The 19985-nt window shown below is 36.7% G+C and overlaps 2 protein-coding genes across 2 annotated transcripts; one reads left to right on the top strand and one right to left on the bottom strand.

Annotated features, from left to right (window-relative positions):
- Nucleotides 1-921: 921 nt before the first annotated feature.
- On the top strand, nt 922-6351 carry LOC109109154. The gene is made up of 6 exons (XM_042720323.1): nt 922-1075; nt 2128-2774; nt 2849-3113; nt 3212-3295; nt 4694-4863; nt 5277-6351. Exons 2-6 carry the CDS (start codon nt 2391-2393, stop codon nt 5412-5414), a joined length of 1041 nt encoding a protein of 346 aa, XP_042576257.1. The 5' UTR covers nt 922-1075; nt 2128-2390; the 3' UTR covers nt 5415-6351.
- A 739-nt stretch (nt 6352-7090) lies between these two features.
- On the bottom strand, nt 7091-16854 carry LOC109089921 (tripartite motif-containing protein 16-like protein). The gene is made up of 5 exons (XM_019103824.2): nt 16704-16854; nt 10400-10435; nt 9248-9310; nt 9003-9142; nt 7091-7862 (listed from the first exon to the last, which is right to left on the bottom strand). The coding sequence occupies exons 1-5, from the start codon at nt 16756-16758 to the stop codon at nt 7452-7454; spliced, it is 705 nt and encodes a 234-aa protein (XP_018959369.1). The 5' UTR covers nt 16759-16854; the 3' UTR covers nt 7091-7451.
- Between the last annotated feature and the right edge of the window lie 3131 nt (nt 16855-19985).

Genomic DNA, 19985 nt, shown 5'->3' with positions numbered 1-19985 from the left:
TGCATACATTACATATTTTGTAAGAGTAAGACTATCGCTGTTAGTTGCATTTTAGTATGGGTTAATCCAGAGGTTTTTAATATGGACCCCCAGCGCTGCAAAGTGAAGTGAAGTGACATACAGCCAAGTATGGTGACCCATACTCAGAATTCGTGCTCTGCATTTAACCCATCCAAAGTGCACACACACAGCAGTGAACACATACACACACACACCATAAACACACACCCAGAGCAGTGAACACACACCCAGAGCAGTGGGCAGCCATTTATGCTGCGGCGCCCGGGGAGCAGTTGGGGGTTCGGTGTGTTGCTCAAGGGCACCTCAGTCGTGGTATTGCCGACCAGAGACTCGAACCCACAACCTTAGGGTTAGGAGTCTAACCACTAGGCCACAACTTCCCCCGGAAGGAGTGTTGGGGGTCTGTGGAAAAGTTTAGGGAAAAACAGTATAAAAAAAAATTAATCAATATTAAAAATCAACAATAAATAATAGACATAAGATTAAGTAAATAAATAATTTGAATATATAAAAAAAATACAAATTTAAATGTACCCTAATGGTACAGTAGTGAGTAGAACATTTTAAAGTAATGAAAAGAAAATAAATATTTTCTAACATTTTAAATATTTTTACAATACTAATTTTTCACAGTTTAAATTGGGTCTTTATATATGAAGTATGGAAAATATATACAGTAAATTCCTTTTATATTTTAGGATCCCTTGCACAAGGATGGTTATATTTGGGGACCATAGCATCTAAAATAATAAAAACCCCTGGGTAAATCTACATTGTGTGTGTGTTTTAATCAACCCACACAAAGAACACATGAAAGAAGAAGAAGAAAAAAAAATAGGTCGCTTATTTGATGCTTGTTTTTCAGACCATTTGCGTGTTTCTTTCGCGCAAACTGGCAACCCTGGCGTGCTCCTGCTGTAAACAGCGCTGTGCGCGTCGCTGCGCTGGAGTCTAGGGGAGAGACAGGCACGGGTAACAGGCTCCTAACAAAGAGGGTTTAATAAAGTTTAGAAGTAAAGGACGATTGTGACAGAGGCGGGAGTATATAACGAGGGTAAGTCAGTCACCTGCTTTTCTTTTCTCGAATCACCCCGATGCAGTTTTAAAGATTAAACAGATTTTAGCTGCACTGCTAACGCTGGAGCGCACTGGCCTGTGTATTTCACTTGGCCACTCACCAATGAACTGATCAACAAGCGCTAAAGCAGTTAATGTCGTAATGCAAACAAATACCCCGCTGTTTAGCCGCTGATTTTGCCAACTGCATATTAAATCTGACAGTGACAAACAAAAGCAGCAGAAATCATGGCTGGCTGTTCTTCATGTTGTCCCGAAAATGCGAGAAACGGACAGATCCGCTGCATGCAACTGCACAACAGGCCCCGAAAATCATTTTTTACCGTTTCACAAAGCCTGGTCCTAATTTAAACGAGAACGTCCCAAACAAACGTGTACGTGTGCTACACGTGCAGGGGAATGGAGGCGTAACTTTCCCCTCAAAGTGAGCGACTGGGGGGTTGTTGCACAGCAGTTGAGGAGCTTTGTTGATTACTAAAACAAACCAGTTTTTAAGATGTTTTAGATTTCCAAATGTGACCATGGACCACAAAACCAGTCATGAGGTCATTTTTTTTTTTTTAAATCGAGTTTTATACATCATCTGAAAGCTGAAAAAATATGTTTGTTAGGATAGGACAATATTTGGTCGAGATAAAACTATGTGAAAATCTGGAATCTGAGATTGCAAAAAAAAAAAAAAAAAAAAAAAAAAAAAAAAAAATAGAGAAAATTGCCTTTAAAGTTGTCTAAATTAAGTTCTTAGCAATTCATATTAATAATCAAAAATTAAGTTTTGATATATTTACAGTAGGGAATTTACGAAATATCTTCATAGAACATAATCTTTACTTAATATCCTAATGATTTTTGGCATAAAAGAAAAATTGATCATTTTGACCCATACAGTGTATTGTTGGCTATTGCTACGAATGCTACTTATGACTGGTTTTGTGCTCCAGGGTCACAAATTGCATGTTCATTTTGTCTAAATAAGCTTGATGGTGTGCTCTTGATATACATTTATGCATATTATGTTTTCTTTTCTAGGTAACATCAACAAGTGGTGGCATCCTCCCATCTCTCCCCTAGTTCTCTCCTGCACGCAGACACCTTCACCCATTTCATTTGTGCCTCTTCTAACAGTCCCATCAGCATTAACTAAACCAAGTTCTCATCACCAAAGAGTGCTAACCACAAAACACATTTCATAAACACAAACAAACAAACACACACACACACACACCAGCATTCCAAAAGAACGAATTCCAAAAACAGTTCAACAGAGCCATAGGTTGTTGCATAAACCCATCATGGCCTCTGTCACCAAATCCTCTAACCCCGAGATCCCCGATAATCACAAGCAGAGCTGGCTGGCGCTGCTTGCTGCCGCTGAGGCTTACAGTCAGACGTCCGGTTGTGATTTGGCCATTCTGACCGCCTATAAGAAGTTCCGTCCTTCCTGGGTCGAGGTGGAAGGAACGAGGAATCACGAAGGGGGTGGTACTCAGGTGCGAAAGTTTGATTATGCTTATCATGTTTGGGGACCGGGGGCCCTAGCTGAGTCGTCACGGCGATACATGGATGACATCGCAGTTCTGCACTCCACCACTGTACTGACGGCTCAGAGACACGTACGTCTGAATGTGGAGGAAGGAGGAGCTAAACTGGGCGTGGATGTGCCGTCTGACAGGCTGGTGAGTGCTGCTTTTTTATTTTGAAGTATTTTTGAGTGCAACGCCTTGTGATTCACTGTGTCCTCTTTCTAAAGAGCTTGACTGGAGATGGAGGCGGGACTGTTAGTCCCAACATGAGGCTCTATTCTCAGAGCTACCCGTCGATCTACAGCTCGGCCGCTGCTATTGGCCAGCCAGGCAGTCAGCATGGGAACAGAGAGCGTGACTGGGAGAAAGCGGTGATGGAGGAACGTGAGAAGGCAAGAGAAAGGGCGGAAATTGTGGACTTGGAGGAAGAGGAGGAGGAGGAGGAAGAAGAGGATTTGGATGGGAGGAGACGTAACCTGAATGAATCAGCAGGTAAATGCACCTATTTTTCTGTTTTGTTTTCAGATTAGAAGGGCTTTGTCATTGCAGATCTCAGATTCAAACTGAATGGATCTGTCTTTCTTTCTCAGGTGTCTTTTCAATGGATGAGGATTCTCTGTCCCGGGACTGCGAGCCCTTCTTCGAGTCTGACGGGGAGGAGGAGAGCACTGATGGTGAACTTTTGATGTTGTTGTTATTATTATTTTTTTATTGATATATTTTAAATAGGGCTGTCAGTTTAATGCATTAAAATATTTCTTTCTAAAGTTACTATTTATAATATCTACATAATACTTTCTCATTTAACACAAAAATAGCAATAAATAATCTTTTGGGGGTATTTTTTACAGCCAAACACATCAACAAAATAATAATAATAATAATAATAATAATAATATGTTTAAATTATATAGCGCCTTTCCCTAGCTCAAGGACACTGTACAAAAGCAGAAATATAATAGACAGTCGATTCACATAATCATAAACAATCATTTCACAATCAACTAATGAAGAGTAGTAAATGCAACACAAATACTCAGAGAATTACAGCTGGTAGTACAGGATGAGGAGAGTGTCTCAAGAACATGTTATGACTGATAGTATTGGGTGAACAAGTAGGTTTTGAGTTTTGATTTAAATACATATAGTGAGGTTATTGTCCTCAGTGCAGTGGTATAGAGTTCCATAATTTAGTATAATAGTTAGATTAATAATCTAATTTTAATCAACTGACATCCCTAATTTTAAATAATAATGTACCATTATTAAAATTCTGGTAAATGGCAAAAATGACTTAAATGTTATTGCCTATTTTTTCACATGTGGCATCACAGCATTATAATGTGCAGCATGAAAAATAGATAACACGTGTTATTTTTAGATAACATGTTATTCAAGTGTTATATAACTTTAAGTGGCTGTTAGATGGTTGAAATGTAAAAAACTGGGGAAATCAGCATATATAAAAATCCAATTTCAGCTGATAAATTTCACCACTGTTCAGAATACTTTTTGATTTGGCAAAGACACGTTATATGGAATCAAAAGTGACAGTAAAAACATTTAAAATGTTACAGAAGATTTCTGTTTCAAGTATATGTTGTAATTTTGAACCTTATAAAAAATAAAAAAAAGCACTGTTTTTAAAATGTTAGGCAGCACAGCTGTTTTTGATTGATAATCATAATAAATGTTTTTAAAACCTCAAATCAGCATATTATAATGATTTTTGAAGAATCATTATACACTGAAGACTACAGTAATGACTGCAAAATATAAGGTATTTTGAATTGTTATAACATGTAACTATTATTGATCGAATAAATGCAGCCTTGGTGAGCATAAGATACTTCTTTCAAAAACGTTTTAAAAATCTTTCTGACCCCTAACCAGCAGATAACCGATTATGGTACCAATATAATGTCTATTCTTATTTTTTTAAATCCTTATTCAGTAACTCATTTTCCAACACAGTGACTGTTCAAAGAGATCATTATCTGAATTATGACACCGTAGCATCAGTGTGTTTTTATTGCTGTCACTGATATATTTCTATGTTTTATTGCTGCCAGGCTCTCTGAGTGAGGAAGCACCTCCCCCTCCGCGTGGCTTGGCAATGGGTCACCTGGCGTCTCGCTCTTCTAACCCCATGGCAATGGCTCGTTCACTGCCTGTGTCTATACCAGTGTGGGGCTACAGGAACAACCGTGGCCCTCAGGGCGACTCCCACAGTGGAGAACGGGTCAGTTACTCATCCGCTTCATACATGCCTCAATTTGTTGTGTTGTATAGTGTAGTATAAGATTTATAAAAGGTTCATGATGATTAAAAATACCCAAAAGTAAACAAATATACTGAGTGCTACATATTTTCAAATTTCAATGTATTGTGATCATTTTACCTCAAAAGACTGAGCCAGAAGCAGTATTTTCCACTGGAAAATGACTCTAAAACTATACTGTTTCTTTTTTCGATACAATATCTTGTTGCCAAGTCTTCTGTTTAACACCCTCGCTACCATTGTGATAAAATCCACTTATATAATGGGTTTTTGTAGAAGAAAAATTGAAGAATAGCAATAAATTATTATTTTGTCACAATTAATCACTTTTTTACACTTGTTTCAGCTTGATTAAAATGTCTCTTTTATTTTAGGTGGGCTGTACAGACCTGGACCACATAGCTGCCAGTATGAAAGCCCTGCTGGTCCCCGGAGCCACAGACGGAACGGAGATGTTTGGAGCACTCCCACGACCTCGCCTTAACACGGGCGACTTCTCTCTCAAGCATTGAGAGAGGAAGAATGTGTGCGTATGTATGTTTGAGCGTGCATGAGAACGAGAGGAGGGCGAGCCATGAGCATGTGTGTGTGCGAAAGTGATTTGAACAGAACTGGAGAGTTTGATGGATGTTTTTAGCGAAGATGTTGCCAAAACTGAAGCTTTTCCTGCATATCATTAGTATTTCTATGGCACTGAACGTGGCGAAACCTTTACCAACCCTTCACGTCTGCAGCAGGAGGAGGAGAGGGTTGATTCGCATGTCTTAATTTGAGAATTTCTTTTGACTTTGACCAAATGGTTGTGGCAGACTTTAGTTACGTAGTGCATTTCATTGAGTAACACTAACAGAGCAAAATGACATCATCAAGTTACTAATCATGCCCAGTAACTGTCCTCTGCAGTGTGGGATTTACTGATAGTATATGAGCCTATTTACACGCTGAGATACTCGCACATCCATCACCAGAGGAGCATTGTACATTAGCAAACACTACATGTTCTTGGATATATAGACTGCTGCGTTCAAATGTGAATTCAGTAGTGTATATTCTGATTGCCAAAGCTGACTAGATGTTAGTGTGAATGCTTGCAAATGATGTCACTCTATGCCTGTGTGCACTCACTTTTATTTCAGATACTGTCCTGAAGACTTTCTAAATCAATGCTTTGCGAAGCAAAATACAATGAAAGGACAAAAACGTTTCACAAACACGAATGTGTGGGACTTTCCACCCACAAATTACAAGTGTTTCTGCATTATAACTGATTAATGTGCTGATGCAGAAAATACCAATTGTTGATTAGTATGGTAACTCGAAAATCTTGATAGACTAAAGGTACATATGAGGGTTTACAACACTAAGGATGTCAACCAGCTGTGTGTTCATCTTAAACTGTTCAGTGTTTAAGTAAATGCGTTTTGAATAAACAAGTTGATTATTGTCGAATTCTGTTGCACTTTGTGTCTTATTTGCATTTAAATGTTCGACGTTTTTATCTTGGTGTGATTGAGCAGGCTGAAGAAAATATGCTCAGCTCTCTGAGGAAAGTCGATGCTTCCTGTGCTCAACAGAGGGCGGTGTTGTTTTCCTGTAGTTTTTTACTCCACGCTCTCCTTTATGCATTAAGCAGGCTTTTATTCGAATTATCTCACACATGAGTCAGGCCTATACACCAAAACGATTCATCTTAAGTTTATTACCATTCCCACTATTATTTTCATTTCCAGTCATCTCATTCAGGTTTGTATTAGCCAAGCCATGAATGCAAAAAAATGTATTTATATGGTCTCAGAGTGTCAAACCTTTCACTAGTAATACAAAAAAGGACTTAATTTAGAATTTTGGATTAAATTAGTATATTTTGTATACTTTTATATACATTATATAATTATATATAATTATTGTTAATAATAAAAAAAACTTTAATTGCAGCACCTAAGAGAGTTAAATCTATAAAAATGCTTTCAAAAGCCCTCAGAGAATTGATCAATAGTGTAACATTTTTATATTAAACTATTTTATTTTATTTTTTTGCAAAAAAGTCAGTAGAGAAAAGCTTTGTGAATTGGGTCACACTAAACAGATAAACACTGACCCCTTGATTATCCCCCGAGACCTTTACTTGCTTTTGAAGATGTGACAGCAATAAAAACACAACACACCACTCATATCTCACACATTGTTATTATTTTGAACTAGTTTATTAGACTACAGAGATAAATATTTCCTACAGTATATGCATTTGCCATCACATGGAATATAAAATTAATACAGTGAATATTCAAAATAATTAGTATAAAGATGAATGCTACACCAATTCAGTTGCTGGTTAAAATACTAAACCAAGTGGTTACTTACAGGCAGATTCAGGTTTAGAATGCAAGTCTCCATTTACGGTTTTAGCATTATTTATGTTGTTACAGAACTCTTTTTTTTTTGTAGCTTTATCCCTGCCAATGACTCTTTCTCAAACTTTCCTCTCCTCTTTCTTACGTCACCCTTACCCTGTTTCCTTCCAACCCCTCCTTCTCTTCATTATTCACCCTCTACTGATCCTTCTTTCGGATCCAGCAGAAGGAGTTCCTGCCCACCCAGAAACCAGGGAAGAGCTTCTCCTTGAAACTGGTTGCAAACCGATGAATCAGTCTGACCTCCTTGGAGCCGTTCTGTCCATCTTCGACTAGGAAAAACTTGATGATGCCAGCTGGCTGGTCAGCGTAGATGCCGATGGTGGGACAGAGGGGAGCCTGGAATTCGATGTTCTCTCCATTGTGCCAGACGTGGTAGCAGGATCCGGCCCATCCCACACCCCATGACAGGTCATTCTCTCCCAGCCCACACTGGCCATCCTTAGCTTTCCGCCCTGCGCTTTCACACGCCGCCCCAATCACCACCCAGCCCTCGCAGTCCACCTCCCAGTACCCACGACTTCCCAGAAGACCCTCCTTACACAGCACCCAGGAGGATATTGTAAAAGTTACCCTTGCAGCAGTTGCATGGTTACTACATGTTGACATAACAGTCTTATACGCATTAAATTCTGTCATTTACTCACCCTCATGTCACTTCAAACCTGCATAGCTGTCCTTTTGAGTTGAACTTTGTTTCGCTTTGGGTGTACACCAATACATAATAAAGCACTATATAAATGCATTGTTCATTCATTCATTCAACTTCATTCAACAAGTGAATGAATCATTCAGACTGGTTTTGTGAACCATATCAATGGGTTCATTGAAATATTAGACTAATGATTTTGTCATGAAGCAATACAATCATATACATAGAACTACGAAAGCCCATTCACGCCACATACAAATATCATGCTGAAAAATATGAGATGAGCGTAATTATGACAAAAATGTGAGATGTGTATGTATGACACAAAAGGTTGAAATTATGAGAAAGTCATAATTATGACACAAAAAGTAAAAATGATCTTTTAAAAAACATCACAAAAAGTTGAAATTGTGAGGTTAAGTTATGAGATAGAAAGCAAAAATCATGAGATAGAAGTTATTGTGACAACAATGAAACAATGAAATAATAATAATCATGAGATCCAAATTGACTTTTTTTGTCATAATTATGACTTTTAGTCTTATTATTCTAATTTAGAATGTCATAACACTGATTTTTTTTGTCTCAATAATGACAATAATTATGACTTTCATGCTTATTTAATCTGTGCTTTTGTGTGAATAAATGCCTAAATCAAATCTTTCCATCATATAAAACAATAGTGCCTCTTGAGAAAACTTGGATTCACTCATATAGATTATCTTTTATGATTTCTTTATGCAGTTTGTGAAGCTTGAAAATGTTAATTATTATAAAACTGATGTAAAAACTTTCAACCAAAGAACAAAATTATGAGAATTATAAATTATTTTAATTAATTTTTGTTCTGTAGACTAAAAATCTTTGGAAAGACATGAGGATGAGTAAATGCAAAAAAATGTTTGCATGACTAAGCTTTAAAAACGTACATAAGAAGAGTAATGGAAGATTTACATGACCTGCTCAGAAATGGATTTTTATAAATCACACGACAGAACAAAAGAAGTAGAGACAGATTGAGAGACTCGCTTACATACCTGTGGTGAATGTTCATATCTCTCTGGCCTGTCTAGAACAGGACACACTTCCTCTGACATGCGTGACACTTTGGCTCCACCTTCTGAGAGCCACAACATTTTCTGAGCAGTTCTGTCATCCAGAGAGAGATTTATCCAGTCTGAGAGAGAAATAACATTTCAGAGGTCAAGGGCATTTTCAATTGTAATATAGAACTATATAAAAAGCATTAAAACAAGACAATTCTTTTAATGTTCTTGCGTACATTTCATCAGCTCAGCTCTAGTATTGGGTTCAGTGATGTTGGGGTCATATGGCGGCGCCTTTTCTGTGATGGAAGGAAGAAGAAAGAGCAACAGGTCATTATATTCTATAACATGACTGCATAATCCTATTTAAATGTCAGCTGTCTAATGGAGGCCCAAGCTTCATGTGACTTCTATTGTATTATGATCATCTCCCATTAACACTATTAAGACAGTGAGGCGTAAAGACAGCAGCACTCACCTTGAAAAAGTCATGGTAATGATCGCACATATTGTCAGATTTACATGCTATTGTGATCTGAATATAAATGTCTGTTCTATAATAAGACCAGTATGTTCTTCAAACCTTAAATGACTTGTTGATAATGATCCGAGGCGGTTTTAGTGGGCATTACACAAGGTGAAATTAAAGGTAGCTACACCTGTGTCTCCGTGATCATCATGACACTTGCAGTGTACACCGAGCTTTAATGAAAGATTATGTGACAATTTTACAGATAAAATATGCACAAAATCTGAAAACTGTTACCTCGTTCTTAATAAACTAATATTTTGGAATAAATGTAAAATGCTAAACATTATATTTATACTTGGTTTTAATAAATATAACTTAAAAACATGGCTAATCCAAGCATGAAAATACTATTGTAATGTTTTTAACAATGTAATAAATATTTTATTTATTTATGTAAATCCCTGTTCCAGCTGACACATTTTCAGGTTAAAAAATTACATTTGAGAAAACAACTAATACAATTATACTTTTTAGTTTTATATTAACGATTTAATTATTGTTCTGTTTATTAAACAGTTTATTTTTATCAAGTTAGTGCTTTATAAGCATTTTTACATTCAAAAAATATATCCAAATGCAGCAATATATTTCATATTTCACATGCATTTAGCCTCATGTGGATGAGGGGTTGCACACAAAAATATCACGTGAACAATGCAATAGGCCTATCAAATGTTCCCCATTCATTCTCTATCAGCCACGGAATGCTCAAAAAAGACACTTCCTGCTGATGTAACTGTCCCTGTTGGACAGTGTCACTTTAAAAAATGTTTCTGGAGGGTGGGGCTTTTTGAGAGCAGCTGTTGCAAAAGGGGACGCTCTGGTTAAGACAGTGAAAACTGGATTGAATAGTTACCTGCAGGATTTGCTTCTGCTCTTGATCCTTTTCTTCCTGTGGGGGTGAAAATGTACATCAATTAAAATCAGAGGTTACCAGCAAACCATTTTAAGCAAAAGCACAGGCAGTTTGGAAATGATATTGATGCTGCACAAGCATTCTAGAGTCTTCCCTTTCCTTACACTGCTTTTCTGATCCTCCTTCCTTACCTCTCGTGTGCAATATATCACTCTGTGGTATGCCATTCATCTACCCCCACTGTTGTTAGCACTGAATCATATAGTTTACCCATGCCTGTCAGGGGTTAGGTTACATCTAAGAAGCATGCTAGGCCTAAACTTACATTCACCATGGACACACATCATAGGCTCTGACAGCAGTTTCCAAGAATACATTTTTTGTTTCTGCTACACTTCATTTCCACGGTGTTAGTGGTGTTGGCATGTTTATGTCCAGCACTGGGATGCAGGTTTAACACTTTTCTTGTTACTGTTGATTTTCTCAAGCACCTTCTGAGAAAGCCATCTGCAATCCTCTGGCTCGTGTATCACAGCTCACACATTTCTTTTGCCTTCTTTTGTTTATGTGGACAGTAATATTAGCTGCTCCCTTGGGTTATCATAATTATCAGTGGCATTAAGTGCATTGGTACAATTTTTGTCAGTTTAAGTGTGAATTGGATGTGAATTGCAGCAGCAGATTAGTGGCAAAGAGGGAAAATGTCACATAATATCCTGCAAATAGAGTGTGGTAGTGGCTAGAAATCAGGGCTGAAAAGTAAAGGTTGCTAGTTTGAGTCCTGCAAGAAGCATTTCTCAATACAGACTATGTTTTATATTGTTTTTCAGAAAGATTATTTAGAAATTAAAAAAAATATAATTTACTAGACAAGTAACACTGCATAATATGTTTTCAGAGAATACATACATATATATATATATATATATGAAAATAAATTTTAGAAAGTCTATACATTTATATTTTGCCGTAAATCTTGATATCTTATCCAGTGTTGCTTCTCAAATAAACCTTATTTTAAAGTATATTTTTAAGGCATTTTTTAAAACTATTTTATTTTCAATATTTTATTTCATTATTTTATATATATATATATATATATATATATATATATATATATATATATATATATATATATATATATATATATATATATATATATATATATATTATTTATTTATTTATTTATTTATTTATTTTTTTTAGATATTTTAAGTTTAAAAAAAAGTTATTTTAAGGTTATTTTAAGGTTCTTTTGTCAGCTGATTGGGAAAAAAAGTCTGAAATTTACTGAAATTTAAAAGACAAAAATTTGTCTCACATTTCAGTGATATCAGATACCATCAGCAAAAAAAAAAAAGAAAAAAGTCATGCTGTCAGTAATTCCTCAGTCACGTTTAAGCAAGCCTGTGATGATGATAAAAGCATCGAGACTCTCTTTCGATTGGCTGCACGGTTCGGGTGGTGGGAGGGGACAGGGGTGACTGACATCACTATAATGGGTCACCTCTAAGTGATTGGGTCAGCTGTGTTTCTGCACATATAGAACGGGACTTCTGTACACCTGTTCAAGACCCCCAGCGCTGTTTGCGATCTTGTTGACAATCACTGAGAACAGATTGTTTAGAGGTCACCATCATCATCATCCCTGTAATCTTTTATTTAATGTGTTATACACTGTCACAAACTGTCACTGCAGCGATACCCTTTCAAAAGGTACTAATATGTACACTTTGGGTACTAATATGTACTTTTGAACCACCGTTATGTACCATTTAGAGTAAAATAAGGTATAATGATGTAACTTTGTACCTTTGTAACACAAAATAACAAACAATTTACAACCTTGTACCTCTGAGAGACAAACATACAAACATGCTCTCCGCGCATTATGACAAGGAAACGGTTATAGACCATCAAGAAATTATGAGATACATGCTCATCCAAATGGAAGATAATGGAAAAAAGTCTTTCTAATCTTTCTGCAGTGAAACCTTAGATATAATCCTGGTGCACAGAGAAACTCCATCAGTTGCTTGGGACTTAAAGAGGGAGTTATAGAGGAATGGATGGTACAGAGCGAAGGGGACTGAGGTGGTAAAGGGATCAGGGCTAGAGATTAGCAACTGCTGCTGACAGGTCACTCCATCAGTCATAGCCTGTTTCACCCTCTCTTCGGGACCTCTCCCTTATAGGGGCTGGTATGGAGGGAGTCAGGAAGAACAGGAGGGAGGGGTCGAGCATAACAGCCATGGTCATGAAGCAGAGCTCCAAAATAAAACAAATCAGAAAGATCTAAAAATGTCGAATGTGGAGTCTGTGTTCAAGCAAACTGAAGACATGCTGACAGCTCTTCAAGTCAAGATTTTCTCCTTGGTGTGAGATTCAACCCTGGTGTTTTGTGAGTGGTGACTGAAGAATGCTGTAAACAAGAGGTCCATGGAGGGGGTCCTGGTGAAAGCCTTGTTTCAAAATCCCCAGTGTCCAATAAGGGATCATTCACAAAGCCTCGGTCACGCACATCTTTAACCAGGCCAACACATAACTGAAAGACTGATGGCGGATTCACAATACATTATAAGTTCACAAGAAAAAAAAAAAAAAAAAAAAAGTATATATATATAAACCATTTTGAACACACACTAAAAATCAGTGTATATATATATATATATATTATATATATATATATATATATATATATATATATATATATATAAAAAAAACAAAAAATATAAAAATATATATATATAAACCATTTTGAACACACACTAAAAATCAGTAGAAAAACAAAAGAGCTACTGGTAATTTTTTGTCAGGACATTATCTGTCAGATTTATAGACAACACAACGCAAGACCGGGAAAAACCTATGAAAAATAAACATGTAAAATTCTTTCACATTAACAGACCTTTCTTGAGCCTTAACTTTTAAAACAAGATTCGTTTTACATTTTTACATATATTACATTTATTAATCAACTGTGTAAAATATTAGGGTTTTCTTTTTTGAGCATAAATTGCATAAATTTAACAAAATTTAGTGAGGTTTATGCTTAAAAATAATTTAATTAGTATGAAAATAATAAAAAAAGAATTAAGAAAATTAATTTTAAGAACATTTTTAATGGAAAATAAATTTTATATTTTGTTTCTACATTATAATTTATAACCTAAACATTAACCCCGACAAAAAAATACTTATTAAAAACATTTTTGCAGTGAGTTGACAGAATTTTTTTTTTTTACCATTGTTTGTGATTATGCGCTGAAGTGAATCAAGTGTTTGAAAAGATCAGATCATTCAAGTGGAAACCGTTTGTTTCTACATTATAATTTATAACCTTATATTTTGTTTCTACATTATAATTTATAACCTAAACATTAACCCCCAGTTACATAGACAAGGCTTAAGCCTAGTCCCAGACTAAAATGTAAGAAGCTTGCACTGACTGATCTTAAAATATATCAGTGCCTTTGTTTTGTCTCAATATGCACACCAGTAATGTTTTTCTAAGGCACATTTATAAAAAAAAAAATACTTCAAAGTCCTAATTGAATTATGGCCTAATCCTGGTTTAGTCTAAGCCCTGTCTATGAAACCAGGCATAAATATTGTCAACTGAACCACATTGTCAGCGTTTATCAAATCTTATCAATAAAAGTGGCATCCTATCAACTGGAACAACCCTCTGCTGTTGAGTAACTTTGAACTTCACCTCTTTTTAGCATCAGCAGTTCTGCTGATGACTTCAGGGTCATGTCTGGGCTTCGGTGTCTTACGCTCGTGATGACAGGGCAGAAAGCAAGCTGTTTGGGTTGGACACGTCCGTAGTGTGCCTTGCCAACCCCTGCCATGCTAAGGGCACGCTGGTATGGTTCATATTTTGTGGCTGGATCAAGGAGACGCTATGCATGATGATTTGAAAGGGAAGGCGATGGATATGATCTTGTGGCCCCCCAAGTGTTGAAAACCACATGCTGACTGTCGGCCCTCTGTTGATTGCTTACTTGAAACGGTCCCGATGGAAAATAACATGAACAGGCAGATGCACAAATAGAGGGATTCATGTCTGTAAAGGGAGATTTCAGAGGTGTGACCCATCACAGTCCTGGGAAAGACATTCAACCCGCTCGGATAAGAGACGTTCTCAGATATTGGTTAGATCGGATCTCTCTTAACAGTGATTGAGTTGGTTTCCCTGCTGACTTAGATGGCTGAGAATCACGCACTCATGGTGCACCATGCTAATCTTGCCAGATACTGCCATGCCCAGTGAGTCAGATCTAAATCTCAGAGGGCATAAATAAAACAAGGATTGCAGAGCTGTGGAGATGAGTTACAGTGGAGAGTTTTACACTTCATTACCCCTGTGATCAAGAAGGCGGCATGTCATCATTGATAAGTTAATAAGAAACCAGCAGGGGCCTCTTTTCATCTTTTAATGAGGTGCAAGAGGGTCCTAACAAGGAGAAAAACATTATATAAATATTACAAATGAAAAATAAAAGTGTTCAAATAAAAAAATAAATAAAACTGAAATGAAATTGAGAGTGAGAGTGAGAGAGAAGCAGAGAGAGTTGTTGAGATGACAGATGAGGGCGACGTGAAAGTAGAAGGGTGAAAGAGGTACCACGCAACTATATTAACACCTGGAAGAAGATTCATCTGATGAATTCTGGTTATTTCAATCTTACTGTGTCATGTTGAATTTGAAAACATTAAAATATGCAATTATTTACTTATGAGGGGCATACACAATATACCTTTCTTGTATATATATATATATATATAAATGCTGAGTAAAGCACAGCTATGTATAACGCCTTCCATATGTGTGCATATGTTTGCCTTTGACCTCTTTAAAGTACTTAAAATAGTATGTAAGTCTAGAGGATTTTTGACAACATGCTTACCTTAAAATATATGCAGGCTCAAGGGAGTGTAAAAGGTCTTGTATGGCAATCCCTCGTCTTATAATAATTTGTTGTCAATAGATTGAGTAGAGCAGCTGCTAAACTCTTTGTCACTGTAAAGACTATTATTATTTTCCTGTGAGATGTTAAGCTGTGCACAAGAGCCTGGAGAGTAACAGTATGATAATAATGTTCAAGGTGCTCTCTTCTCATGCTGTCGCCCATTAGTCTTTCCTGTGTACCTTTGATCTGGGCTGTCTCAGAGTATATGCAACTCACACAAACTGTCAGAATAACCCTCCATCAAGTCAGCATTGTGGTGACACTTTTAGTTTGTGTACTGTCACCAGCACTGTAAATACTGCAGGTCTTAAGCACGTAGACTGGGTTTAAAGTGTCTAGAAAGATGTCTGGTTGCATCAGGTGCATACCATGACATGAATTATTTATTACATTTTAGACACACACACACACACATGCGCACACACACACACGGGCACACACACACACACACACACACACAAAACACACACACACACACACACACACACACACACCTGTCTTTAGACACACACACACACACACACACACACACACACACACACACACACACACACACACACACACACACAATATTTCCTTTGTTTTCCAGTTGTACATGTCAGTCTGTTTCAGTACCACAAGCAGCATGCATTCATATCTACTATTGCTGCTGTTTTTTATTTTGTGATATACCAAGATGGCAATAACTATTTTAAATAAAATAAAAATATTTTTATTTATGCATACAACAAAATATTTATAAAAATTAAATTAAATAAAATGTCTATAAAATATAATAATATTAATAATATTTTTATAAATAAAATAAATAACAGATATTTATAAAAATTTAAACTGTAAAATCAAGTTGTTTTAATGTCCATTTTGCTTTTACATTTATATTACTTATTTTTAATAAATATAATAATACCATAACCACAGACTTTGTTCTCTAGGGCTTTTCATCAGACAACATAATTTGTTTCTTCCCTTACATAGATTTGCTATTTTCCTATGTATTATATTTTATTTTGCATTTCCTGTTTTTATTATTTCCATGTACTATTTTATTTTTATTTTATTATTAGTTTTCTCTGTCAATTTTATTGCCTTCCTTGTATAACTTTGCAAAAGTGAATGTACAAATACATAATAACTGTTTTAAAAGATGCTGAAGTTATACTTATTTATTTGTCAGTACCAGATTATTAAAAATGTAAAGCAACATACAGTGATGCATTGGCAGCAAGTTACAGATCTTAGCAACAGTGAATGTGTCCTGGCACACAGGTGAGCATGTTCTGCTGATATTAAACTGATATAGGTGAGGAAATGAGAGCAGCCCTTACCTGCTTTCTTTACTTCAGGCATGATTCCGTTGGTGCTTGGGGTACTACTGGGCATTGCAGGGCTGGATGAGCGTCTTTCGACTCCGAGTCTCTCTGTCTCTGGGTTCCCTTCTTATTTACTCCGTGAAAAAGGGGGAGGAAAAGACACTGCTGAAGGGGAGGGGAGGGGGTCTGTAGGTGGTCGAGGTGTTGATCATGAGGTCCATCCTGTACATAAATATATATAAACAAAAGGATATACAGTACACATACACAGTTATTATGATTGTGAATCTAGATATCCAATGCCTTGATGAACTGATACATACAGGTGCAGAGTGTAAAATAGCAGGGCATTTTAGTTTATTCAGCTGAAAAGTGTTTAGTACAAAACATTGAGAAAGAGTTTGTTTATACCAGAAGACAGAATGGGTTCTTTGACCTCAGAGTTCAGCAAGGGGTCTGACATTTCACTCACATTACTGTCATGTCTGAAAGACATCTTCACACGCAACCCAAGGCATTTTTTGTTTACGTTGTGGGAAATGTTACATATCCAAAGCAACTTTGCTAATACTGAGGTATCAGAACATTTTGACTTTGCAAATGGATCAGAAGGGAGCCTATTATTTCAGGCTAATCTTACCTCATGAATAATTTACAGAAACTGAGTGTATTTTGTTGTAGCAAACCTCACGTCAAAACTCATAATGCCTCCCGAAATGACAATAGCATCACGGGTCAGAAAAACAATAAAACTGTACTAATCTGAAGTGGATCCGCTGAACTGTAGTATTATAAGACGTTATCACTCAGTAATGAGAGACATTTCTTCATCTCAAAGCTCTAAATCTTAAATCACACAGTGATTCCTTAATGCTTGAAGGCAGACTGTCGATTATGTCAGTATCTGGCCTGTCTTCATTCCTGATAAACGAGACAGCTGTATTCCTCGTCCCTCAGACACTCATTCTTTTCTCACTCTTCCTCTTAGCACCTCTGTTCTCTCTTTATCGTTGTAATGAGAAACAGCTTCCCTTCCACGGAGGGCTCTGTTTCATTAGCTCCTCGCGCTTTGAAGACTTGTAAGTTAGGCGGTGGAATTTTAATAGGTGGCAACTGTACGCTATGTTTAGCTAAAATACAGAGCATTGTGTGGGTATGTGAATGTAAAGGACATTTTAAGAGACACCCTAACCATGCCTCCCTCTGAAATAGCATCAGCGGAATGACAATGATGTGTAGGCTAACCTGCACAGAGTTTGACGCTGTTTGTGTGCTAGTCTGTTCAGCATAAATCAAATCATACTAGATATATCTGCATTGCTTATTTCAGTTGTTTGATGCTAGTTACCTGTGATTTATGCATAACAGACTAAAACATTGTGTAAATTATGGGCAGTGATAATAGTAATCATAACAATAATATCACATGTTAGATAGATAGATAGATAGATAGATAGATAGATAGATAGATAGATAGATAGATAGAATACTTTAAAATCACACTTGCATCCCTGGCAGGTGTACTCTGAGTAACTAGAGAGGTAGTAGTTGTGACACACATAATGAGAGGATGTGAGATTTATGACTGTCCACTGAGGTTTCTGTTTCCTTTTCCTGCAATATGTATTGCGGTAGTCTCATATGTCATGCAATTCTTCTTGTGGACACAAATGAAGTGGACTGGGTTTTAGAATCAGATAGGCTGAACAAGTGACACACCATGTTTCTCTTGAAAAACATTTAAATTTCAGTCTTATTTTGCAGATGTTTGGTGTCCTTAACACAATACTAATTAAGTAAACCTAGCATGTCATATTTTTTCTCTTATTTGTGCTTTTTGAGTCTTTCTGTGTGGGTTTGGAAACATACAGTTGCGGGGGCGAAGAGCGACAGAGTGAGTGAGAACGAAATGCACTTACCGTGGCACACACACCTCTGTTCTGTCTCAGTTTCAACCATGTGCTTCTTGGTATCCACACATTCATCAGAGCTGTGATGATAGTTCTACACTGAATTGGATCTCTATGTACAGAAAATCAGGAGTTACCTAACACCAAAAATGTACAGGATAAACGTTTGAGATTTGTAAAGTCAGATCATTCTCATTAGCTTAACACAGCTAGAACAGTAGAAACAAATCAACATCTCCTGCTGCGTTGTCCTTTGACCTGGTACATTTTAGCCCACCAGAGCTGTTTACAGAGGCCTGTAAGCACAAAGGTGCCAGACCTTTACATACCAGCAGATCCTTTTACTTCCAAATGACTTTGAAATTCATTCAAGCTGTCTCCTCCTTGCTTTAGAGTTTAACCGTGACATTGACTTTGGCCTGAAACAGTGATTGATTGAGGTCATTGACTTGTAGATGTCCTGCTCTATGGGATGACAAAATCTTTTGGAGAGCACGGGTCGGGTGGGTGGTGTGGTTAAGGGTTTAGGGGAACACAACAGAGTGTTGTCGGCGCTGAGCCTCGTAAGATCCAGATTTACCACACACTGCCAAAGCTACACATGAGCGGGCCCAAGACAAACAGACCCACGAGCTGAGAATGACTGACAGATGACAAAGATAGCCACAGGTCTGCGGGAGCCGGTCTAGAACATTCTCTCCCCAAGTTCGCTTCGGTTTACAGCACACACACTAATAGCTGTATGATTAGCAACATCGTATGAAGCAGGATGGACAAAATTTTGAAAAGCCATGTCTGTCGATGTTTAATCTTTCATGATCTTTCACTGTGGCCATAAGCTCCCTTTTTTCTGAATCTCATTAAAAAAAAGTGAATATTTTGAATAAAGCCTCTGACTATAATTATACTAATAAATACTATATAATGGTTGAAAGTCAATCTAATTTTAACTGAAATAAAACTTTTTTTGGATTTGCCAGTGACCTACCTTCCATTTCAAGCTCTTATCCTGCTCTGTTTTCTTTTTGAATATATTGTAAAATGTATTTTATTCCTGTGTAGGCAAAGCAGCCATTACTTCACTCTTCAGTGCCACATGATCCTTCAGAAATCACACTAACATGCTGATGATTTGCTGCTCAAGAAACCAACTGAAAAAAAAGTTGTGCTGCTCAGTTTCTTTTGTGGAAATAGATTCTTTGATAAAAACAAAGTTCAAATAACCAGCATTTATGAAATAAAAATATATTTTGTAACAAAATAAAGTCACTTTTGATGAAATGAATAAAAGTATTAATTTCTTAAAAAAAAAAAAAAAAAAAAAAAAAAAACTTATGGAACTGCAGGAATGTTTTCATTTATGTTAGTTTAGCATTGAGCTTTTACC

Source organism: Cyprinus carpio, chromosome B3 (assembly GCF_018340385.1).
Source record: "Cyprinus carpio isolate SPL01 chromosome B3, ASM1834038v1, whole genome shotgun sequence".
Lineage (NCBI taxonomy): Eukaryota > Metazoa > Chordata > Actinopteri > Cypriniformes > Cyprinidae > Cyprinus > Cyprinus carpio.
This window is presented reverse-complemented; position numbering and strand designations above follow the sequence as displayed.